We start from the raw sequence: 26,725 nt of genomic DNA, 5'->3' as shown, positions 1-26,725 counted from the left end.
CTACAAGCTCGATGGTGAGAGCTCCTTCGAGTGCTCAGAACTAGTCAAATGTGTTCCGAGTACTTAATTTCAACCAGTTAGATGTAAACTGCTCCACAGTGGCACTCAAACTGTGGTTCTGTGCCTGTGTTCTCCACTTCGTTTCTACAGCCCTGCATTAGTTTATCATGAATGAAATAAGCTCAGTGGCAAAGGGGTAACTGATACTGAATTCGCTTTTATCATCTGAGGTGGGCATGTTATATTTTAACAAGTTGTTCCCTTTCCATTGCAGGATGGCAACACGGACGCTGTCACCAATGATTCTGGTGATCGAGTCACCCCTGCAGTTATTGCATTCTCAAATGGAGAGAAGGTTGGTTAATGTATTTTCTCTCTGTGCTGAACATTGTTACACCTTCTATCTTTGCTTGTAGGCTGATCCTCTTCTGAAAGTGCCGTGGAACTTGTGTTGCAAACTTTGCACAGCATCTGCAGCAGCGAAAATCCTTACTGCTTAGAGCCTCATGGCTTCAAAGGGGTGCTGACAATTTATTTTTTATTTTCCTTTTGTTGATTTAAATAAAGGTTTGGTACCTGTAAACAAATCGAAAAGCTGAGCCTTAGAGCAACCTTAAATAGTTAACATAATGCCTTTTCTACAGCCAGTTTCGTTTCTACTGTGTTGTGATGTCATGACGCCGTACGTGGTGACGTAGGATAGGACATAGCAACATTTTGACTCTTGCTTCTTGGTTGTCTGCACGCTGCTACATCGGCTGTCACAATGATTAATAGCACAGAGAACTTTGATATAGTGTTTTAGTGCAAGAACTTTTGCCCACGGACACAGGCAGGGAAGCACACAAGCGCTAACTTTTAACAGCGCATTTATTAGAAGCCGTATTACTATTTATATGATCACTATCATATACATCACTATCCGGCTTCCAATGAACATTCTGTTGAAAGCTGGCACTTGTGTGTCCCTTCCTGTATACATGTGAAAATGTTTCCGCGCTAAAATACTATATCAGAGGTATCATAAGAAGCCAACAAACACTGACACCAAGGACAACATAGGGAAATTACTTGTGCTTAACAAATGAAATAAAGAAATGATAAGCAATATCAGAGGTGTCACACCAACAAAGCCAAAAGTCAATCCTTGCTAAGCACCAAGAAGAACCAAACAAGTCAGAGAAAGTGTCAACACATTGTGATGTCCTCCACCCACGTTACCACATGCTGTGTCACGACGTCACAACACAGTAGCAATGAAACCGAACGTGGCTGTGCACAGGCTATTACAATCAATTGTTTATGGTACTCTCAGGCTCGTCTCTATTCTCTTTAGGGTTTACAGCTACAGGGCCTTCATGTAATGCAAGAAAAATGAATAGCTTAAAATATTGTCAGTACCCCTTTCATAGTAAAATGTGGTTTGCACAAGCACTATCTGTCTTTTCATTGACAGTACCATGTTAGAGTTGCTGATCTCTAGTATGTTACTACTACAGTATTAGACAGAAAGAAAGACCATTAGACAGGAACAGAGGAGACAGTGGGCACCCTGTCTGTCCAGCTGCCTTCATCACTGGGTCGAATGTGTGTTAGAATTGCTTAAGTAGATATTTTGTTGGCTGAGAAGCAACGCAACCATGTGTACCAACTACCTTGCAGGGCTAGTTTGCCATGCGGCTATAATTACACGCTCCACGCAGAGACACCAACCATGTGTAGGCTGCAATAATGATAATAGTGATGCTTTATTCAGAGAGAGGTGAACGGAACCAGAATTATAATGCACAATTGTGCTCACAGGAAAGCTTTGTATCCTGCCTTTCGTTGCTCTTTATTGGGTAGCTGTCAACTTCTTCATTATGATATGAAACCTCACTTTCTTGAGAGCACCATATTTAGGTAACTGAAACATTAACTTCCAGTGCAGCAATCTCAAAACGCATGCCAAGCGCAACACAGCTTCACACGTGGTTCACACCATCAGAACAGGAGGTGGTCGTCACAATACATTGCAAACAACCCAAGAGCATGGCAGTCATTCTGGTGCAGTGGTTGAATGCTGTACAATGGCTGCGTCTCCAAAGAGCTGCCAAATGGGCCCGTCCAATTGTGTGCTTTTCTTGGAAATGCAGGTGGACCCACTCTCCCCTTTTACGCCGCCGAGCATAGCATAGTGGTAGTGTGTGTGTGCATGTCTTTGGTGTCTGGCATCGTGACACCACAACCTCAGATTTCAGCTATGGGAATACTAGTCTCCTCGTGCACATCTGAAGCCACAAAGCACTCGGTAGGCACTCTGAAGTGACACAGTTGAGAGCTATCTAGTAAAATCATAAAACCTAGACAACATTTTCGTGTCAGTGTTCCTTTGAAGGGGCCCTGCAGCACTCTTTTACCATGGTAAATAATTAGTATTAAACATGAAACAGTGCTTCTTTGAACATCTCAGCCAAATATCAATCAATTCTATATAGCAGGAAAGACATAATCTAGCTGTAACAATTGGGCACGCTTTCCCTACGGCTCCTTCTAACCCCCCACCATGGAAAGTGCTCGTGATGTCGCCATGGTGCCCTCGTATGATGGCCAGGTTGGCGAAAACGTCACATGCAATGTTAACTTTATCAAGGCTCACCAAAGTTTCTTGACTACTAACACTATTCACGATGCCTTACGTATTTAAAAATTAAGAAATGCCACTGTGCTCAAAGCACTGACATAAAGGTTCACTTTTGTACTTCTGGTGATCGGCGGTCGTCATCTGCTGAAGTTGTGGCGCTTCCTGTGACATGCTAGATTGCGGTGTCGCTGAAGCTTTGCTGACTGCTACCGCAGTACGCGTTGGCGCGTAGTGGTGCGTCTTTGTCTATGTTGTAGAATTTGTGCTCACATAGGCTCACTTGAAGGAAAGCAGATGCACAGAAAGATCATGACGTTTTTCGTGTACACAGTTTCATGATTTGTGCAAACCGTGCTTTGCAAGTCATTCGATTAAAATTAATGGAAGACTACATCGTCGCTGTGCAGCTGTTGGCTGCAAAAGCGCTGAGATTGATAAAAGTACACTTGCACCGGTTGCTGCTAGACTCACAGCTTTGACAGTCCTGGTTAGAGAGCATCGTGCAGCTGGGCTTCAAGCAGCATGATTTCGCTGCTTGAAGCATGGGCACATTTATTTATTTTTTGTCAGCAGCCAGGCACTTTAGTGGCTGATGCAAAATGAAGTTCATCGTTGCGTTGACAACACGACCGAGCCCACTCGGCCACTGGCACAGTGCGCGTCAACTATGGAGAATACGTTACCCTAACTTCTTTGAAGTAATTTGAACTTGCCGCACCAAGTGCCAAAGCTAGAGCGACAGTGCTCGCAGTTGCAGGATATAAGCTCCGTACCAACCATAAAATGAGAAACACCCTATGAGTTTAGCCTGTCGAAGGCCGGAAGTAGTGGTACCTACGGGAACACCCAAACACAAATTTAAGCTATGACATCCAGTGCGCAGAGTGCTGCAGGTACCACCCTGCTAAGGCATTGCCTCCATTGTGCAAGCTGGTGAAGGAGCAGAAGCACCACAGGGAGGATGAAGGGCCATCTTTGAATGACAATAACACTGCTTCTAACTGAATGCTTTCAAATATTTTTTGTTGCTAAATATTTTAAGAAATAGGTCATTTCTTGTGCAGTGTTTTTGATGCCCTTGATAGAAAGTGTTGTGGGGCTCCTTGAAGTGTTGTGCCCTCACTACGTCTACGAATGTTTAAGATGTGCTTTCTTATTATGTGTAATATAGTAGTGGTGGCCAATATTGGAGGTTTTAAATATGAATAGCATATTACACACTAACAATTTGGTAGTTACGAATATAATATGTAACCAAATATTTTTACAACTGACTGCTATAATCTGGTTACTGTGTTTTGTCTGCTAAACAAAAGGGGTAATGCAAACCTTGCTTTCAGTTTTACAGTGGAAGCCTACAAGACAGCCTTGTGGTTTTGCTTGTAGCTTGTCATTTGTCATTTTATTCCAGCTCAGTGCAACTATAATTAATCCATTCAATTAGAACGGCATTCTTTCCTTGGAAAGGTTGTTTGGGAACCAGGCTCCAGAGAATTTGAGAGACTAGTTGTGCAGTTTTTTAAGTAACAATTAGTGATCTGTTGTTTAAAACTGGTCATGGTTATCCCTGATAGTCAGCTTTCTTTCTTTTCACTAGTCAGTACAAGCGTGGTACCTAATTTTACCAAGAGAATTATTCCTGCTGTAAATATGTGCGCCTTCATTTTACTATATCATATTCGATTGCATGCCCCTTATTTGTATTGGATTCATATTCGAAAAATTTGATCAGCATGTATTTTGAACTGATTCCTTGACAGGCTTGCATTTTTCATGTCTCGCACAAACAAAACTGCGTCAAAGTCTGTGGTGGCATTGCTTTGTCTTCTTAGATTCACACACACTCTCCCTCTTGAACTGCTGTATGCTCACCACTAAAGGAAATGAGCACAAGGGTGGTATTGTGCAAGCACCTCAATTTCCAAGTGTTCGCTTTACCTTGTATGTCACCGAGTAGAAAATGTTCAGTTTCCACTCTACCACTTTGCTATGCTGATGACCACTGACGAAAGCACAGTGCCAGGGAATCACCAGAGCGTAAGTGAACGTTTGTAAAGTGAGATGGTTGCGTGATCTCTCCCAAGTGGCCAGCAACCAGTGTGGACACTGCTATTGCAATCAGGCTTGCCGTGAAGTGGAGCTGTCGATTCTATTCCCATTCTATTCGACAGCAAGAATTAGCAGCATAATTTCATTCTTCTCAATTCTGAGGCTTTGAAAGGACAGTGCCTGTTCCAGGAACGGCTACATGTTGTCGTTAATTCTTTTAGTTTCTTGTAAAGTTCTCCACTTCTACCCACTAGGTCACCATGCATTTTACCATTCCTGACCATCTGGCAGAAATGCCTGAACAGTATTGTCTGTGCATGCTCCTTCCATTAAAAAAGAAAAAAAAGAACTCATGCCTTACGTGGTTCGTAGTCTGCTCTTGTCCTTCGTGTGGTTGTTGGCTTGGCACAGTGGTAAAAAGCAGCACATGTGTCAAGAAAAATGAGCCTTTGTGCCTCTTGTTCTGCTTGTCTGTTTGGGCACATAACCAGTGGCACATAGTTCTTTATCTATGCTTGTTTGTTGGTTGGTTTATTTATTTATTTATTTATACTTTCAAGGCCTATATACACTATAGGAAGGAGTGGTGGAACAGAACAATAATGCGCTAGGCTTACCAGTTGGCATGATAAATGGCTGTCTTAAAACTTGATGTGTCCAGAATGGCAGCAAGGGGTGCAGGAATGTGGGTTCAGTCTATGCATGTGCAAGGCAAAAGAGACTCGAAATACAAGCTTGTACAACACGGCGGCACCACAATTTTGTGTGTGTGGTCGGTGCTGGGAGAAATGCAGGAAGGAGGCACACAATTAATTGTCATTTTAGTGCCAGGTTGTAGTAGAAGATCTTGTGGAAAAGGCAAAGAAGACTGCTCTTGCGATGTGATGAGAGGTCTGGCAGGTTCAGTGTGCTCTTTGGGCACACACTCTGTGTCACATGCCTACTTACACATACCCAGTGGCCCCAGCTGTTTACTCAGCAAGACAGCATCTCCAATGTGGGTGGGAATAGTAAAGAATGCTTTGCTTAACAAGTAGAGCGACATCTATGGAAATGAAGCTATTCTATTTGAACTATATGGTGAATGGAACTAAACATAACAAAATCTAAGATTATGCATGTTGCCAGGAACACAAGCAGTCCTCCTCTTTATCTTTTGAACAGTGTTCCACTAGAATCCGTCACATCTTATAGATGCTTAGGTGTTCTTATATAATGTAATCTTAATCGGACAGTGCACACAGAAAACATTATTAACAATGCTAACCGTATGCTAGGATACTTAAGTCGCAACTTTTCCACTGTTCTTTCTTCAGTTAAGCTAACGCTTTACAAAACCTTAGCACGACCAAAACTTAAATACGCTGCTTCTGTCTGGGATCCTATGCATGTAAAATTAATCACTTCCCTGGAACTTGCTTAGAATAACTTGACTCGTTTCATTCTCTTTAACTATAATTCACTGCTAGCATAACAGCCATGAAAGCCAGCCTTTCCCTTCCGTCTCTAGCCACGTGTAGAAGACTTAGCCGTTTGAATTTATTTCATAACGTATACTACCATAACATTCTTCACAACAAATTTATTCTATCACCGCAATATATGACCCATCACATTGATCATCACCATAAGGCAGGTATTTCATTTTGTAAAACAAAAACATTTTCCAAATCTTTTCCGCACACAGCAATCGAGTAGAACCACCTTCCTGCTGACATTGCCTCAATCATTGATAACAAACGTATTGCGAGGCACTAACCACCATTGTTTAAGTCCATGCCTGCTTAAAATTGTTATTGTAACTTGCTGTATCTTGTTGTTCTCTTTATGATTGTATTTTTTTTTTCACTTCCCTCTGTAATGTCATTGGCCTTGAGGGTAAATAAACAAATAATAAATAAAGTAGCCCCAATTCCATTCTCCTACTGATTTCGTCGCAGTTTTGTTCCATCCCGAGCTTCTGACAACAGGTGGATTGTGGAGAGGAGAGAGTGTGCTGCAGGATGCTGTGGTTTGATACATGGGCATTGCTAACTTGCTAGTCAGCCAGCATGTTTGGACACGGTTTCAGCCTGTTGTCATCACACATGCGTGCGCCCTCCTTCCTCTTGCAGTCAGTGGGACTGGCCGCCAAAAGCGAGATGGCTCGCAACCCAGGTGGCACCATCTGCAACCTTAAAAGCCTGCTAGCTGCCACTTCACATGAGGAGGTGGAACGGATTGCAAGTGACAGCCCATGCAAGGTCAGCTTTCATTTGCTTCTTGATTAGGTTTTCGAGCGAAGCTATTGTGGACCTACCTAAATGCACTTCATTTCATGCATAGCAGGCACTGCTACTCTGGAAAGACTGTATGCGCCTGCGTTTTTAGACATTGATTATGTGTGACTACAATGAATTGTGTTGCACACTTGGTTGTAGTTTTGTTTTCAAAACAAACTACAGGTGAAGAACGAAGCATGCGAGTGCAGTATGTGTTGACCATCTGACGAAGACAATGACCTGGAGTAGCGACATCAACTCCCAAACAAAAGCCCACTGAAGACAATGGGCTGCTGTAGCACAAGGCTGTAGTAGAAACAGATCTGCATGGCCAATCAACATCCTTCATGGAGAGGTTGAAAGAAAAAGGAAGATGAGGACACACGAAGTCGGACGGTGATATTCTAGCGATGTGGACGAGGATGAAAAAGTTCTCCAAGCAACATGGTTCAATGTCAAGACCTGTTCAGTGTGGTTTTGTCCATGGTTGAGAGTCCTGAGTGTCGGTCAGCCCAGTAGGCTTATAACTCAACTCACTCCGACTCTGACCAACCCGTTAAGCGACCCCTGCCGAGTACAATTTTGGTGTGGGAGCTCAGAGAAAACAATACATGTTGCGAGTGAGTCCAAGTGAATTCTGTTCATTTTGCTGACTTATGGTGGGCAGGCTAACCTTAGCTGGTCCCTTGTAAGATCTTGTCGCATTTTTATGCAGCATTTCACGTTGTGCACATGTTTCGTGGGATATTGTTTATAAGAACAAATGTAAAGGACAGCCAGGCCCAATTCTTGAGAATGCTCGCATTCACAAAAAAAAAAAAAAGCGCTTCACATATGGAAGAAAGGTCAAACATGCATCAAGTAGCTTAATGTAACCTTAAGTCTCATACTTTTATTCCACAATATAGGATGTAATTATCACATGGAAGGTGCTCTTCCCCTTGCATACCCCCCTCTCAATCGCAAAATGTCCACCACTAAATGTTTTCTGGGGGAAAACCCTGGCTTGCACTCGCGACCAAGACATGGTGGGCTGCGCGTTGGAAGCATGAAGGTACACAAATGATACAAGTCATTTGATGTAGTTTTATATCCAGAAATAGTTATTTCATAGAAGTGGTCGCAGATAACTGCACTACGAAATGCACTGTGTGGGACTTCTATGACTGTACTAGTCGCATAGGTTGTTGCTTTATTTCTCTTGCTGTCTTTGTTCTTCCGATCCGTGCATTTTGTTAGCCTACTGGATAACACTTACCATTCTGAGTTCGTATGATCCTTGGTGCTGCTGTAATTGTAGCACACATGCATAGTTATTCATGGAACGTTGCCTGCCAAGTATAAAGCGAAGTGTAGATGTAGAAAACATGCGATTGCAGTCTAACCTAACCTATAAGGGTTCTTCTTTATTTATTATAGTTACCCTATTTACGCAGTGTCCGCACTTCTCTTATTTATCGGAAAATTGATTTGAAGATGGGAGGGTGCAGTAATTAGGTACGCAGGGAGATATTGCTGAGAGAACGTTCTGGGTGCTAACTAGAAAAATAGAAAGGTTGTTAAAATTGTTCTCGCCCCAGCCACTGTAAGCACCACATATTACCTACCTTTGTATTAAGATTGCAGGTTCTGCGATTTTTTTGTATACACTTTATTTGTATACACTAGCTGAACCTAGAGTTGCTAATTGAGTAAATAAATTAAGTCTGGGCTGACCTCTGATTTGTCACAGTCTGTGTCGTTACTGACATCGCTAATGGCTGCTTCATCACTGTTTCAGCATTTTTCGAGGGTGCGATTATTACTTGAGGGGGAAAAAGTTTTAATCTGTGATGCCCAATCTTGGGTGTGCGAATGTTGTGTGAGTGTGAGCAGCATGAGAGTAAATGCGGTAAATAGCTTCGTGTTTACCATACGGAAAAAAATGCAGCTTACGTTGTTTAACTTTTAATGGTAGCATCTTGGAAAACATAGTTTCTGCATTAGTTACCCTAAGTGAAGTAGATGTCCTGTTCCCCCAGCACAGTAACTGAGTAGCCATGGCATCATGCTAGTGGTCACTAGGTCACTGGTTTTATCCCCAGCCACAGCGGTCGCACTGCAATGGTGAAGAAATGCAAAGACACTTCTGTATTTAGACTTTAGTGCACATTAAGTTCAGAACCCTTCACTATGTTCTCTTTCGTGGCGTCAATATTGCTCTAGGGAGTTAAACGCCCATGAATCAAAGAAATGCAAATGGTAACAATTAAAAAAATGCTGTCCTTGTTAAAATTGATCCAGCAAGTGAAAAAATAAACTTGGGGATCTTTTGGCACCACATTGCTAACAACTCCTGTGGCTTCTGAAATGTTATGCATGATAGTAAAGTACTAAGTAATGGGGCTTCACGCGGAGGTACGGCATCTGTTGATCCCGCAAAGATTTTGTTATGTTCCTTTGGAGTTGATGCCGTTGTTTCGTATCCCAGCTGGGTTGACATGCTTTTCAGAATAAAGCTTAAAGTGTTTGCCACTGCTATTGCAGATCGTGGCGGAGGGAGACGAGGTGCACTATGAGGTGTCCTCCGCAGACGACGATCGCAGGACTCGGCACTCGCGCAACGATGTCCTGCTCTACCTCTTTCGCAAGATGCATGGTGAGTGCTTGCGATTAAGTTCTGTAAAAAAATTCACAAAAAATACTCCCTATGCTATTTTGCCGAGCCTTCTATTAATGTAAGTAGTCTATAGCTTATCTGTATGCAGGTAAACCTCAATATAATGAAATCGGTAAAATCAAGCAATCACGTTATTTTGAAATTTCATTATTTTGAAATTCGATCTTTTAGGCAAATAACTACAGACACCAACAGGTTTTTCTTGCACGGAAGAGGCCAGAAAAATGTTTCAAATGATTGTGCAGTTGGAAAAAGCTCATTCGAATGATAAAAAAAATTTTGTTGAATTTGGAAGTCCACTACAAAAGGTGCAGTTTCGTGTCGGGTCAACGGCATCTTCACATCAGTGGTACGAAGCTAAGCCCACCACGCTTTTGGATCCACTTTGCCCTCACAGTGGGACGACGCTATCGCGAAAAGCTCTGGCAATGGACAGTGAATGCTTCATCTGCCTCTCGCTGCAATGCCGTCTCCGAAACTTGAGATTATGCAACCTCCAGCACTAACCATGTAGGAATAAAGTGCACACTGCTACACCATCTCAGCTCGCACACGTGGCAAATTACCTCTAAAACAGGGCGCACAGGCCGTGTATGCGCTCAGCCATGCTGACAGCTATGCGCAGAGCCATGGCCATGCTAGAAAAGTTGATGTGCGCCGTTGATCACGGTACCATGCGCTTGCTCCCCTCCCGACGTTTGCTCTCGCTCATACGATAAGACGGTGCTCATCAAGCCACCGTTCTTCTCAGTTCACTCTCGTACGCTTTTACTTTTACCCAAAGCATGCATCCGGCGAGGCACGATAGAATCTCATCACACTTGAACATGATACAGAACATGACACAGCTCCACTTCGATGGTCATTCTCGATCATGCGGCGCATTATTTGAGATGTCCATTCGCAAGCAGCCGCCTGTAATTAAACCATTAGGCCATCTGCTCCGCGGAAGTTTACATTTTATTGTCTCGTATTCTTTCATGGTGGCAGGGAAATTTCATTATATTGAATTTCAACCTACATAGTGTTCATTCTCGGGCAGCTCACACACAAATGAAACTTAAGAAAGAAGGCTGGACAATTGCTGGTCCCGTGTTATTTCTCATGTTTCATTTGTGTGTGCTGTCCAAGAATAGATAGGTTCCAACTCACCCGCTTTTCCATCCTTCTTCAGTACACTTTTCTATGGACAGGAAGTTGTAAAAGGTTAAATACGTTAAATAAAAAAGGTTAAATTTTGGTGTAGTGTGAAACCATGTTGCTACGAAAACCACATTAACAAGGTTTTCAAAAATTCCCTGCTGACTGCTTATAGTTCCAGTGTAAAAATATTTCAGTACTACGGACTTCAGCACACCGAACTTTTCGTTTCAGAACGATCGTTGTTCAGTTTCTGTCTCATTTTAACAACGCCTGAGTGCTACGAACTAATATTAAGAAAAATGCAGATTCTTAGATTTCTGTCCTTACGGCAGCCGGGACAGTAGGCTAGCACATGACAAAGCACAGAAAGTGGACAATGTGGAGCATGGGTTTGGAAAACCCGAGACGGTGCCGGAAGAAAGAAACGTTGGGAGGGTTGTTTTTAATGTGAAAGCATCATACTGTATAGGCTTGTGTAAGGGCCACACCGCCAACTTGGCAGCCCAGAATTCGTAAAAAATGAAATTTCCAATGGAGAAGCAGTCAGATTCGGTGTCCCGATGCTGCACATGTGCATCGGCGAATTTTCACACACTGCATGCTTCTGCGTGCCGCTACTAGATGGCAACAGCTGCATGTTGACTTCTGATGCAATACTGTGAAATCTCATTGCTACGGACACCACACTAACAAACTTTTCGGAAATCCTCAGCTGACTTCTTATGGTTTAAATGTAAAAATATTTCAGTACTACAAACTTCAGAATGCCAAACTTTTCAGAATAACGATCATCATTCAGTTTTCGTGTCATGTTAAAGGGCCCCTCATTAGGTCTGGCCATTTTGAGCTGACAAGTGCAGAGCATACATTGCGCGATAACGATTGTGTCTGCAAAGTATTACATCACTACATGCCGTGGAAAGATCTGAAATTTCAAACCGAATGCCGTTTTACCTTCTCCTCGTGGCTGCTGCGTTCCAAGCCGGACGGTGACATACTCGCGTCCCTGCGCTTACGTACTCGGGTCCGCAGTGTGACGTCACTCATGGTTACACGTGACTTCGAGAATTATTCAAGACAACATCTGTTATCTGTGCGATCTGTTGCTTGAATTAAAGAATTGAAGTTTAGAGAAATAATGAGACACACTAATGGAATGTCTGCGTGCTTTTTTTTTTTATTTCGCACCGAAGCAAGAGAGATGTATTTCCACTTCGTCTGCTTGTTCCCACATTCGTGCGGTCACGTGCGCAGGTACCGAGACTCTATCATTTTCTACCGTGTTCCAGCGCGTGATCATGCTCTGCGATCCACTTGTTCTGCCTCGGTATTCCTGTAGCACTGAATTATATCGCTAGTCATGTTTCCTTGTGCACAGCGAACAAAATCGTGCACTGCGGGAACAAGACAACAGCTTGCGTGCGACGCCGTCAGTGGAAAAACGTAGTGCCAAAAAAAAGCATGAGAAAAAAAATGCAAGCTGTAACATATGCATCACGTGATCCTCGAGGTCCGGTATAGGAGAACGCAGGGAAGGAATTTTGCTTGTGGAGCCTAGACGGGGCGAGTGGAGAGAGCGTCTTGCTTGGTAGTGGAGCCCGCCTGCTGAAATCATGGGTTCGTTGCACTAAAATAATTATATCTCGGCTATTAATGAGCCGATTTGAAGAATTTTTTGCGCAGAACACTCCTTAGAAGACACGTAGTAACTTCCAGCATATAACCAAAATTTGCTATGGGGCCTGCTGAAGGGCCCTTTAAGAACGCCTCAGTACTGTGAGCTAATATTCCAAATTCTGGGGATTCTTAGATTTTTGTGTATCTTTCACAGCAGCCGAAACTGTAGGCTAGCAGATGACACCATGCAGAAAGTGGATGCTGTGGCGCATGGGCTCCGAAAGCCTGAGAAAGCACTCAATAAAGAAAAAAAAATAAACGCAGGAGAGAATTTTTGTTTCAATCTATTCCAGGGGCGACAACGCATCGGGCTTTGCGAGCGCATGCTTCGCCCAGGCAAGTGTCGCCCAGCAATGGAGGTGTTTCTCTTCCTTTTTTTTTTCGTGCTTCTTTCTGCGGCCATACTAGCTACGCGCACAAAGAAATTTAGCCTCTGTACTCATAGAGATGCCACACGGTCGCACTTTGCACTTTTTGGACGGTGTCACTTACGCGTGCTTTCGCTTTGAAATAGTTCAAGTGTCTGCCTCGAGTGAGACCGTTACGATGTCCACTGCAAGGAATGTGAAAAGAAACAAGCAAGAAACATTGTACTTTGGGAGCCACATGGAGCTTCCTTTTAGTCGGTAGTTTTCTCGGCAAGGCCGAGAAAACTACTGGCTATTTAGTACCGGCCACAGCAGTTGCATGTTGTGTTGATGGGGGTGAAATGCAAGAATGCCCGTGTATTGTGCATTGGGTGCACAATACACCAGGTGCAACCCCAGGTATTCAGTATTATCCAGAATCCCCCACTACAGCATGCCTCATAATCATACCGGGGTGCTGGCGTGTAAAAACCCAGAATTTGGGGTTTTACATACCATTGTTGGAAGCAGCGGTAGAAGGCTTCTTCCAGAATCTGTCGGACCAAAAACGTTTCATTCGCTTTGCTGTCCTCCACGGTTGCGAAACGTGTCTCCTTGAGGCCCATTGTCAGGGTTGTCAACTACCGTACTCTCCGGATCTTGCTCCAAGTGACTTTTGGCTGTTCCCTACTATGAAAATGGGCCTTGAAGAGACATGTTTTGCAACTGTGGAGAACATAAAAAGTAAATGTGACGGCTAAACTCCGACAGATTCCGAAAGAACCCTTCTACCGCTGCTTCTAACAACGGCAGGAGTGATGGAGCAAGTATGTGCGCATGTACAGGTCCTACTTCGAAGGTGATTAGGGAAGCATTGCCATAGGTCGTCACACTAGCACGCTGAACCACCATTCCAGGAACTTTTTAACTGCCCCTCATATTGTGAGGCCTTTTATTTCTAAAGCTAAATACAAAAAAGTTGAAGTTTCGCCTCAATGGCAAAGCATCGATTGCGACAGCAAATTAGCAGACAGCTATACGAAGTAAGGATAGTAGTTTTATTGGCCGTATAAACTTGTAAACATAGGCACACTAACTAAATTAACAAGCACGGTGTCACGCGTGCACAAGTAAACGTGAACACATCTGACTCGATAACCGCACAAACTCGCTGTCAAAACGCTGGCATGAGGAAACGTAGTAGCAGCAGCGAGCGAAGTGACATTCGTGCTGTCTATGGCTTCAACGAAAAGCGAGTGCCCAAAACATGTAGCACGCACAAAGCTACGAGCCACCGACGCACCTAGCCTCTGCCCCTGACGCAGATCGCTGTCGAGATACGGCCGCGCAACCGCATGCAGGCGCCACATGCGCAGTTGCAGCCAGTGTAGAACCTCTCACCTCCCCCCGGTGCCTCGCAATGTTGGGTGCCTCGTGCACGACGGAAAACAATGCGCCTCCTCCTCGCTTGCATCTCTTTCACATGGGCAAGATTAAGCCGTGATTGTTGGCTCAACTCACACCCCTTCACTGGCACATACAGCCTGAGGCACGGCCGTGATGGTGTTATCGCCCTTGGACTTTATACGGAACTTCATGGCGACGCCCATGCAGCTCTCCGCAGGCTTTTCCGCTCCTTTTGCATGTCTTGACGCCAGCAGAATGCTGCACATGACATTACCAGGGTAAAAGCTGTTAATTGGTCAGCAGACGAGGGACAACAGTGCAAACATGACAAAAGCCGGCTGTCTATTCTGAGAATTGAGGGCAGCTCCCCCATTGGATCCCACTGAAACTTTCATAAAGCTTCCATTCAGCTGGCGTCGCGCGACGATCAATTAGGGGCGGACAATAGAGGAGCCTTTCTTGCGATGTGATGATGCAACTAGGTTTTGCTACTGTGCATGGAATTGGTGAAAGTACTCATCAAGGAGGAGAGAGGGCCAGTGGGGAGGGTAGCGAAGGAGAGCAAGATACCATGTCTGTCGCGACTTGTTCATCAGGTGCCTGCAACTTGAATATTATTGCTCCAGAAGAATTGTTGATCTTGCTTTGCTGATGAGGAAAATTACTGCTAATAGAAAGACAACGTCCTAAGTTGAGGCCCAAGGTGGTTATACTGTATCTACACGAAGTGTCACATGACCTTACAAAGGTTCCCAACCGTCATGGTATGCCTCCAGCTTTTTTTCTGCCCCCAACAAGCTTTCATAGCTGTGCCCTCGAATTTGCATTGAAAGCAGACAAGGTAGCCTTACGATGCATGAGAAGCCCTTCATCAAGTGCTCCAGAGGTGTCGTTATATATCGGCCAAACTGAATGTTGCATAAAACGACTGCTTAAGGGAGCATGCGCAAAAAGTAAGCAAGAAAGAGGACAAAGGCGCACATATGATGGCCCATGTTCATTCTGGGCAGGAGCGGCAATGCTTCTAGACTTGCATTGGAAGCCTTCTTTTTTTAATCAAAAAGAGCAGAGGTTGTTGTATAAGTGAGCCGTTGATCACTCCTCTTAATTCAAAGTTCGACCTCTTGCTCTTTGCCTTTGACCTACACATGTTCCACTTGCGATGTTTCTGTGTTTTTATTGGGCGCATGTATGACAAAGTCATATACAGTCAACGGCCGATTTTCTGGATGCCTGATTTCTCGGACATGCCCAACAATTCGGACACCTCATTGCGGCACCACCATGTACCCCATAGAGTCAATGTTTAAGAACATCTGAAATTTTGTATGCAAGAACTCTTTGCCGTACGATTTTTCAGACTTTTTGCCATGACCGCAAGTCCAAAACTGCGTTAGCAAGGTCACGACCGCCTGCATTTTGTTATCTCGCTGCCGTGAACAGGCGCTCTCGCATGCAGGTCCACTGGCAGCTGTAGCTACCACCGTGGCAATGCTAGGCCTACCTGCTTCAACGTTTGGTACCAAGATTCCAGCTGTTCGGTGCCGTGTTTTTCATTGGAAGAATTCGCTGCTGTCAGCAATGGTGTTGACTCAGCTCTTGTGGTCCTCGCCAGTGGCTTTGAAGCTCAGAAAGCAGGACACATTGCATAATACCGGTTCCCAAAGGTCAGCTTTGCTTCAATACAGCCTTATTTCGCGGTGAAGCATACCAAGAGTGGGCAGGGGCAATTGTCACGGGACACAGTATGTATTCCTTAATATGTATGTCTTAGCATGTCTCCTGTCACAGTACTACGAGCATCGATGTGCATAATAAGTGTACTGGCATGCCTGTGGCCATTTGAGCCCTTGAGGGCAGTAAGAGTCATGTATTCGTTGTTTTTGGACGTTTTTACTGCCCCTAGGGAGCTCGAAAAATCGGGCATTGACTGTAAATGTGAAACCTTTCCCGCTTTAAGCATTTGAGTTTTACTAGTCTTTGTCTTTTCTTTCTTTGTGAGTTGTGTTTCGTTTTCTTTTTTTGCTTATTTTTCTCGTCAGTATTGCTACACTATTTCGAAAAATCATTATGTTTGTATTTTCATTGTAGACTGGTGCACAGCTTCCACTATGTAGCAAATTTTTGAGCTCAGGTTGTTCAGAAGCCATTTAAGTAATGCGAGACACTTGGCATTGATGTCGCTTACTCGCTTACAGAGGTCGCTGAAAGCCAAGGCAGCGATGAGTACCCTGCTGTAGTGACAGTGCCACCAGAGTTTGGCGAGGAGCAGAGGCAACTTGTCGCGTGAGTATTGACGCATCCCAATAACATTGTTTGTCAGTGCTCCTCTTTGCTGATGGGAAGATAAGTGCAGCAGTGAAATTGGGAGATGCGCATTCTTCCCTTTTATTGTGTGTGACGTATCTTACCTGTGCAAAATAAAATCGAACACAAAAGGATGATGCAGACACCACAAACAAACTCTCTCTCTTTGTGTCCCGTTTGATTTTGCACCTGTAACATGTATCACGATTCCAGCAGCAAGCTACAGTGAAACCTCAATAATTCCACCTTGCTTTATTCAAAATTTTCTTTATTTTGCGAAATTAGTGCAATCCCATAATTTGCAATGCAAATTATACTAGCTAAATTTAAAAGCCTGTGCTCATCCATCTCGATAATTTGTAGTTCCCACTTGTGGCCTCCAACACTAACATGCCTACGATGTACTTCTAGTTTTGCAGATCTCGAAGGCAGTGTCATAAATACGGCTGCCATGACATTGTCCCGGCACCTGTAATTAATTCTATCCTGTAATGTTGGCCACTTCTGGTGCTTGCAGTATGTTAATGTACGGCCTTCGAGATTGGATCCAACAGAGCTGTAACTGGCACTGTGGTTTGGACAGTTGATAAAGTGCTAGATTATGTGATATGGGAACTGATAATCCCCATGGCTGTACGAAGTGCCTGTGCTACGTTTTGGGGCAGTGCGCATTAATTTTTTGTGTTTCCACCCGTTGCAAAGAGGTGAGTCAAAACATCAATAAAGGTGGAGCTATACAAGCCATTTCTATTCTGGTTTCTCTTGTGCAAATACCAGCAGTGTCGCATGTGTCATCACGTTTTCTCCAGATTCGGTGTGCTGTGCATACGATTCCCACGTTGTGTGCATACAGCCAGAAATCTTGGCCATCTCTGCATTTCTACTAATATGCCCGGACAGCGGTGGGAGAGATGGACTAGGCCAACTAGGCTTCACTGACTGCCTGAGCGTACCATATTTTCCCGCATATAACTTGCACCCCCGATTACAAGTGCCCAGAAAGATGAAAACAAACAAAAAAAAAACTATCTATGTCTGTACTATCTAGGAATAGCCTTGTCTTACGATTTATTGTGGTGTGCTCATATTGATAACATCATTTTAGCATCGAATGAAACCCTCGGTTCTCTCAAGCACCATTTCCGTCTTTCCCCCCCTCCGCGCCACATGTAAAATCACTTGTATATAAATCAGTTATTAGACCAAAACTAAGATATGCATCTGTTGTATGGAGCCCGCACCAAGCGTATTTAATCTACGTATTAGAATCAGTCCAAAATCGTGCCACTAGATTCATTCACTTTTCCTTCGGAGAAACGATCTCCATTCGCAGATGCACGACTCATCTACGTCGTATCTTCAGCCAGTGGCTTTATTCCCCATCTCTTAGGCTACGCTGATAATGCTCAGCTTCTGCTGCATTCTAAAGTACATACTGCCCTCGAGCACGGCTCATTGTCATTATCAGAGTTCTGGTTCATCGGCGCTGTGTGCACTATTCGCAAACTACTACCGTATTCATTCGGATATAGGTCTACCTTGTTTTTTTGTTTTGTTTTGTTTTTTTTAGAATGTTATCTATAATTAGCTTTTGAACTATATTTGTGACCAAGGAATCTCGACCTATATCGTGAAGAAAGCTAGCAAGAGTACCGAGCAAACTGTGTTCCTCTGTCGCACCCCCCATAAAGCCAGTCTAGAGATTACCCAGATTGACTTTTAAGAAATGCTGCATATCTAACGCACTCGAGAGCATGCAGGACGACTCGTCTGGAACTTTCGACAAGGATGTAGTTTGTGACATTAAATGAAGAGCTTTAGTAGCCGACCTACTACCGTACCATTCGACCATTATTTTAATTGTAATTGTTTTTATTTCTCAGCAAATTCGTTATGTAGGGATCAACTTATATTCGAGTGTGATCTATATTCGAGTAAATACAGTAAGTGTTAAATATTCACCCATAAAGAAGAGAACAATAGGCAACCATGAAAGAGGAGAGAAGGGAGCTTCAACAGGCATGACTGAGGAGATGTTGGGATTTCCTAGGAGATAATGATGCTTTGAAGGACGTGGAACTTTGGCTTTGGTGTGCATTGAAATCCAGACAGTTGTGAAAAACTCAATTTTTTAGAAAACTGTATATATGTCATAAACTACCTTTTGTTTAATTATCAGTGCCTACTTTATCGTGAAACTACTTCAAATCAAATACTTAATGAGCCACAGCAGTGACGAGCAAGCACTGAAACAACCCTAAGTGAGCGCTGTTGTTGTGCCATCTAACCGGCCAGCACCATCGTGGTCTTATTTTGTTTGTGAATTCCTGTGCCTTTTCTTTTCTTTCTATCTCTCTCTCTGTCTTTCTCTCCCTGGCAGTGGGGGAGGCATGGTCAATGCACAATGCGCTTGTGAAGGGGGGCTCGTGGGGACTTTGCTATAACTTATGGGAACTCCGACATCGGAGCCAGCAGTTGAACTAGTGGATTACAAAGTGACTCGTGAGTGCAAGCGGTGTTTCGAGGCTTGGCTGAACACTCGTGGGCATGGTCGGCCGAGCCTCGAACCACCACGGCAACCATATACACATACGTAAGAACGGACCAGGTGTGCCTCCAGGAATGGTTTAGGGCCTTCTGGTTCCTGCAAGACCTCGACAATTCCCAGGCTCCACCACCTGGTCTGCCGCACCTTCGCGAAGCATACGTCTGGGAAGCCAGCCAGGTTTAGGGCCTTCAGGTTCCTGGAAGACCCTGGTGGCTCGGACGTTGCCTGCTCTGCCTATCCTCATTCGGTGCAGCAGTCTGCAAGGTTTTCTCGCCACCAGGGGTGCAGTGTCGTCGCTGCTAGCCGCTGTGGGCCAGTGCCATCATCGCATTCACAGAAGGAGGAGTAGTATGGGAACTCGGGCATCGGAGCCAGCAGTTTAAGAAGTGGAGGACAAAGTGACTTGCGAGCACGAGCTGTGCTTCGAGGCTCAGCTGGGTGCTCTTGGGCGCGGCCGGCCAGGACTGGGGCCTGCTGGTGGGGACTGAGGGAATACGCTGTTCCCACAAACTAAACCATTTTTCAAATGCGTTGCACATGCAAATCATCTAGGGTAAACAGCCTCGTGTGTCCGGGAATCGAAGCGTAAAACTGGGATGTGCCCTCCCTTTCGTTGGTGAGATGGTTCCTTCGCTTTCCAACTGCCATACAGCCACTGCGAAGCATTTTGATGACTCTGCACCAAACAGCAACTTGGGTCAACAGCTCCCGACAAGACAATGTCATTCAGGCCTAACCACCAGGGTTGTTGGGCGGCATGCCGTCATGGGAAGTTTGCCCTTGATGTATGCTTGTTTCCGTAATACGAAAAGATCTGGCGCGAGATTACGTGTACCAGCTGAACTGACGGTAGAGCACGTAAAGCGGGGTTTGCATATAGCAAAAGTTCGTATGTGCGCACATTCGTAGGAATGGCGAAAGCTCACATGTCCAAAACGTTCCAAACTGATGAATTTGTGGAAATTTGTTGAAACTGACAGCTGGCAGTGTCGGAGAGTCACCGTCGCACGCGTGGCATCTGCACTTCGTGACAAGCGAACACTCTCGTGGGCTCGACCAATTTCTTTCTGCAGCGCTGGAGTTGTAAAACAAAACAAAGAAACAATAATTTGGCTGTCGAATTTTGTTTTTCAGGCATGCTTCAGACATTTTTGCCTCCCCACCTATGTCCAAGAAAATATCATTTGGTGGCTGTATTTACTTTCTGTGGACAAACTGAAGTGCCAAAGAACGACAGTGTGCATGCGTTCGGTGTGGACCACGTGCCGCTGACAAGCGAACAGAGCAAGAGGCTTCTCTGTCGCCTAAGCAACCCTTGCCAGTGAGCCAGCATGCTGCTGCCGCATTTTTTTTCCCCTCTATTTCTTGTTTGCTCTCTTGCTCCACATCTCCTCCGCATCGCCCTCGTTGCTCTCCCCTCGGCCTAAGAACCTCGTTGAGAAGCAAACTCGCTGCCTCACTTGTTGCTTTGCTGGTGTTTGGCCATCCAGAAAATTTTGTTTGTCACCCGAAAGGCCACGTTCCGCCGGGGACAGCATGATTGTGCAACAACATGGAAGCCACCAGTCTGCACGCTGAACCCTGAATTTGTTCTTGCAACTTGCTCTCTGCCACAGCAAAAAAATAAATACTAGTAAAATCAGCCATTGCTTCATCTCGCCTCACACTGAGGGCAAAGTATTGGCGTTGTCTTGCCGTTATTATTGAGATTGATTTGTTTTGGCGCTGCCTGAGATGCCACCAAGAGCCTCAAAAGTGTTCCGTTTTGCTCACCATGTGGTGCCGCGGCATTTTATGCTGGCGGCAGTAAACAGATTTCGACTGCCGATGACAGTGTGTTAAAGCTCGACTTGTAACGCTGTTTTTAAAATATTGACCTTGTGCTATGGATATTTCTTTACGATAGTAATTATTTGGACAACCATGTAAATTTATTGGTACATTTTTCGTGATGTCGCGTCCATGTGGTTTCTCCATGCCGCGATGTGACAGCGCGACAGGGTCTGCCTGTCTGTTGCGTCACTTAAATATTGTGTGCATGTGGTTGCCGCTTTATGTAACCCTTAAGACCCCTGTCATGGTCTCCGCGCTTCAATGCCATTGCCAACAGCAGCGAATCTTTTAAGGGGGGGGACAAGGCACTGGATAACTGGCATAAATTGATTATTTTTTTTTAAACAGTTGGAATAAAATTTTTACAGTGAATGTATTTGACCAGCTTATTTCATAAATGTGGTTATATTTTTCCTCTGATGGACTGTAAAACCTGATAAAACCTGTGGGTCTTGTGCAGTCTTGACTAGCCAAGTGCTAGCTGTTACTGTTGAGTAAATACTCCCCATAACACTATAATATCCAAAACAGGATGTTCTTATTTAAGGCCTAATTAGCTAATCAACAGCAACTTTCACGGTAAAGCTAAAGCACACAGAATTGATTCTCAATGCTCATAGTGTGTCATAAGCTATAAGTCATTGTCTGATCTGCTTGAGTTGCATCTTCTTGAGCCAGGACAGCTTTCTAGCTTCTGCTGCTCGCATGAGCATTGTGCACACACTTTAGTGTTCCTGCTGAGCAGTGTATACCACACCGAAATGTATACACTGGTGTGATCAGAACAGACAGTAAACAAGAAGCGAAATCTATATTCAATCCTTTCATTGAATGCTCACACGCGCCAGCAGGTTTTTCTTTGATCTCATCTTATGCACCATCGAAGTATGTCTCCTGCAACGCTGCTGGCTGTGCTCCTTGTCATGCCATCGTTCCGAGATGCCTCTAGCGCAATGGTAAACCTTGGCATTGCTTTCGGTGCTTTGCAAAACTGCCTTTCTATTGCTGGCAGTGCTCCCATATTTTCCTGGTGCGACCCTCTGAAGCTTGTCTGTTGGTCATAGCATGATGGAATATGTATGTATCCTGTTTGTGCAGGTGTGCCGCCACCAAGGCAGGCTTCCAGGTATTGCGGGTGGTCAACGAGCCTACCGCAGCCGCCTTGGCCTATCACATGGGCACGGCCCCATCGCCAGATGTCTGGTGAGCATTCCCTTTGTTGCAACCAGAGGGAGGGGTTCAGTGAGATGCAAATGCGCAAATGTTCGTACCTGAAAAGTGTAGATACGGCATGGAAATAGAGGCTAAAAAAGCTGGCACTCAAGTGCCAGGTGGGTTGAAGTACAAGTAGGCAACCTAGTGTCGTCCAAGTGAAAGTGAGAGAGACAGAGACAGTAAATTGTATGCAAAGGATAAACATCAAAAAGAAGCCCATTGAGTTTTGCAAAGATAGCGAGCAAAAAAAAAAAGTCAAGAAAGAAAAGTAATACGACGACAGCAGAGCGATGTTTCAAATGGAAACATAATACAGTGAAACCTCTATATACCAAAGTTCAGTCTAAAGAAATTTTCTATATAACGACGTATTTCACTTTCATTACTTCTTGTCCAAGAACACCATGTATTTATAACCTCAGTACAGTAGAACCTCAGTGATAAGATCATGCCTGATACGAACTTAGGGATGATACAAGTTTTCCAACAGGCCCAAGTCAATTGACCTTGCAATGTGCTAAATTTTGCATGTTGCACACCACCTTTTGCGCTGCGGCAGACGATACAAATTGAGCTGCAGCATGGTCCCTGGCAAAGCAGGTGACCACACGACTCAGTCTTGCTGCATCAGCATGATTAGTGGCAATTGCGTCCAGGGACACTCTTATCTCTGCATTCCACGCCGTTCCCTGCTGCAGACTGCTACCGTAAACGTTTTCCGGCCGCTAAATTCCATGTGAACAAGAAAAGGCGAAAAGACCAGGCGATTGAGAACAGTGTATAACCACCCGTCTCATGTGAAAACGGCAGCTTGCACACTTTCTTATTCCAGTACCAGCACATCTCCACTCAGGCCGTCGCATGCCATATTCACAGCTATTGCCGCCAAACCTATTGCACTAAGCATCTTCACCTATCCATTCTGCAGTGGGGGGTGCGTAGTGCCATTGGTAGCGTGCCGCCGTTCCCTGACGGCATAATGTGGTCATCATGTTCTGCTTCGGAGGCATCCGGTGTCGCCCACCAGCTCGATTTCGCTTCGGTTTTGAGTCACCCTCTTAGAAACACCACGCAATAGGAAAACAGCAAAACAAGTCTCGGGCCGCCGGAGCACCACCAGCACATCGGCGATTCCTGCTGCAACAATCCGTGCAATGCTTTGCATTACGTAGATGTCAACAATAGTTCAGCCTGTCAAATGTTTTTAGTTACTTTGATTGTACGTTGCCCCAGTTAGTGAGTTCTTTCTCGCAGTTTTTTTCCAAACGTATGAACGAGGTTCTACTGTAGTTTGTGCAAATTGGCAAACATATATTCGGCAGGCTGCTTCGTGAGCGCTACATGACAGCAAGCTGCTGCATGTTTTTGTTATTCTAGGTAACTGCATTGCTTTTAGGGAGAAAAGCTTGACATTTTCCCCAGTCTTTTTTTTTACTGGTAAAGCAACGAGCAGCTTTTCAGGGAAATTAGGCGAGCATTTTCATGCGTAAAGAAAATCATGCAAATCCCACGTACTGCAGGAATAAATCTAAGCGAAACTTTGTTAAACCAGCGAGACAAAATTGCACATCTCGATAAAAGATGCACAGTCGACTTTAGTGAAGAACACACCTTGTAATTGTCAGCCGAGGCACGGGAGAAGTGTGGCACCCCACCCGCACTGACCGCAGCACCTAAACCTTCGAAAGACACAAAACTCAAAGCCCTCGCACAAGAGCACATGCGAAAACTGGTGTGCGAATGTGCTTTTGTGTGCTTGTGGTGTCGCGCACACATGCTACAAGGTATAACGCATGGACCAATCATCTCAAAGAGCTACCTAGTGTTGGCAGGCGAGAACTATGCGTGTGGTTGTGTCCTAATGCTTCAGAGCATTGGGCTGTCGTGCTGGGCGACCGAGGTTCGATCCCACACCATTATACAAGTAATTCTTTTATGCTCTATGTGTCAGCTGTTTAGCTGGACAGCAGGACAGCAGCAGCCACGGTCAGCAAAGTGTAGGAGGGATTGCTAAGGAAGCTTACCTTTAAAGTAAATTTTTTGTTGCAGAAAATTGCTCTAGTGCAACTATTCTCTGTTTCTTTCTCTTAGTGCTGTCAGTAACCTTTCCATGTCCTGCACGACGACTGTTGCGGGCACACAACAGTTGTTTGATTGCAGGGATTGCAGTTTAATGACGTTTGGTTTTCAAGAGATATGAATAAGTACCTTGAATCCTATGGGTGTTCACCAGCGTTACAAAAGCATTTCGCAATAATAATTCTGTTGTCTGGTTTTCATTATCACCGGATTTGACTGTATTGTAATAGACACTCAGCTGGGCACATTCACATGTGCTGTACAAGTGCACTGGTGCCTGCCCTTTGCGTATGCATATGGGCAAGTTTGCTGCCACGGCACACAACAAGCACTTTGACGCACACGAGGCACAGTGCAGTCTCTTGCTAAGATGGTGCGAACCGTTAGGGTTAGCATTGCAAGCAGTATATGAAAGGCTATCTGGCAGTGCGAACGACTTGCAATATTCGTGAGCAAAAATTAAGTCAACTTTTACGCCTCAAACGCAGCCTTGGGAAAGCAAATCGGTTCGTTTCTGCTTTTCACGATCTTGGGATACTGTCCAAGACCTGTGGATATCTCAGATAAGGCATGCTTTATATTTAGAATTATCAATATGTAAAACTATTTCCTTCGAGTGTGATTTATCCGGGGTCAACTGTAGTTCATTGTGAGCTACCGTTATAACTTTAAATTCTTCCTGGGGTGGGCTGAAAATGGCCATTTTTGATGCGAGATAATGTGTGTTTGGTGCATTCACTGTACCCAAAGTGCCACCTAGACAGACACTGCCTCTATTGGAGTCACCAGTGGGGTGATCATTGTGGTCAGGCACGTGCGTGGTGACCAACAAAGTTCAAGTTATTCGGCAAAGGCAAGTTTCAGGATCATAGTAACAAAATTTTAGGCCCGTAAAGAAAAGTATGGGCGCCAGCCACTACCTTCAATCAGGATCGAGATAACGGAAACATCAAATAATCGGAGTCAAATAATGAAAGTCTATAGAGCACTTAAAACTACAAAACAAAAATTAAGTTAGCGTTACTTTAGTAGAGTGTTTGAATTGTTTGAAAATTTAAATTGAATATGATAGACTTGGAGGCCTTTTGGGACTTCTGAATGCAGTCCAGTTCGAAGGCAGGCCCTGACAGAACTGAGCCTGAGTGCTATATGCCCTGCACTTTCTGCAGCCGTTACCTGCTGTATCGCCTGGGTGGTCGTACGGCGAGTGCGAGCGTGGTTGCAGTGTGCAACGGTGCCTACCGCATCGTGGCCCATGCCTCTGCACAACCTGCTCTGGGAGGCCGAGACTTCACCGCTGCGGTCGTCGACCACTGTGCCCAGGAATTCAAGCGGTGAGCACTCATTTTCAGCATCGATTAGTTTGCACCACTTGTCGTTGGAGATGGATGGGCGGCGCCTTTGTCTTGCACTGAACGTAAATAGGCTTATGGTGATCACATTCTTGTTGGTCCACTGTCCAGCTGTTTTGAAACGCACTGACTTGGTTGGGGCATTGCGTTGCCTCTTGCCATTTACCAGCTAGAGACCAGTAAAAGTTTGGGATTTTAACAGTAAAAGCTTGTGTGAAACTGTTGAGCAGTTAAAACGAATGATTGCAGCCAGAGCCGTGGGGCCGACCTGCGTGAGAGCCGGCGAGCACTGGCACGGTTGTGGAATGCCGCCGAGACGGCCAAGCACGTGCTGGCGACGCTGGAGACAGCCCAGTGTTTTGCCGAGTCCGTCTACGAGGGAATGGATATCAACCTCAACATCAGCAGGTGTGTACTTTGATAATAATGTTTCTCGGCTTCTGGAGCACCTGCGGACTTTGCGGTAGACCCTGAGAGGTGCAACATACTGCATTGTGTTTGTGTAACACCTTTGTTTCCTTGTCATTTTCTTTTATCTTGTCACTCCTTCTCTAGTCGTTATCATATTTACGTATTCGAATATAAGCGAGATATCCTTTTCCCAGTCTGCTCAATGCAGGCTTTTCCACGAGACACTGGAATCTTGCAAATGATGCTAACAGCGCAAGAGACGGAAGGGTTTGTCGGAGAAACTAGCAGTAGTTCATCTATATACCTTCCTGTCAATCACGGCACAAGCCTGTCCAACTTTAAGTTGGCAGAAAAAAAAACACATCCACTTTAAAACCATTGGCAATTTTTTTGAAGCGGAGATAGACTTCTTGTTTTCCCTAGTTACGGCAGTTTCTATTGAAAAATTGATTTTTATCTTTTTGATAAGTCTCTCGGATGCCGTCGCCAGCAGAAGTGCAGGATAACTTCTGTCTTTGAGACCACCAAACTGCTCCTGAAGACTTTCGTTAATTCTGTGAGCCTAAGACTTGGTAAGCGCGGAATCAAATGAATTGAAATCAACAACATTCTTCACAATCTTTTAATATTCTGACGCATGACTTGCAGAAGCTCGCGAAATTGTAGAAGGCCTTTACATACAAAAGATGTGCAGTGGTTGTATTTTGGAGCCGTCTATTTCTTTGTTCAATTGTGAGATGCAAATTCTTGGTGATTTATTTCATGGGGCCTAATGACATGCGCACGCAGAAGTTGTCTTCCTTTTTTGTGCTTT

At 44.6% G+C, this 26,725-nt stretch overlaps 1 protein-coding gene across 2 annotated transcripts in view; it reads left to right on the top strand.

Annotated features, from left to right (window-relative positions):
• Positions 1-26,725, top strand: part of LOC135899471 (heat shock 70 kDa protein 14-like) — a 67,077-nt gene that overhangs the window by 4,674 nt on the left and 35,678 nt on the right. For both annotated transcript variants that reach the window (XM_065428744.1, XM_065428745.2), the window contains exons 2-8: positions 275-355; positions 6,787-6,915; positions 9,460-9,571; positions 16,365-16,452; positions 21,953-22,057; positions 25,318-25,482; positions 25,750-25,908. In XM_065428744.1, coding sequence (XP_065284816.1) covers positions 275-355; positions 6,787-6,915; positions 9,460-9,571; positions 16,365-16,452; positions 21,953-22,057; positions 25,318-25,482; positions 25,750-25,908 — 839 coding nt within the window. The remainder of the gene's footprint in view (positions 1-274; positions 356-6,786; positions 6,916-9,459; positions 9,572-16,364; positions 16,453-21,952; positions 22,058-25,317; positions 25,483-25,749; positions 25,909-26,725) is intronic.

Source organism: Dermacentor albipictus, chromosome 6 (assembly GCF_038994185.2).
Source record: "Dermacentor albipictus isolate Rhodes 1998 colony chromosome 6, USDA_Dalb.pri_finalv2, whole genome shotgun sequence".
NCBI lineage: Eukaryota > Metazoa > Arthropoda > Arachnida > Ixodida > Ixodidae > Dermacentor > Dermacentor albipictus.
This window is presented reverse-complemented; position numbering and strand designations above follow the sequence as displayed.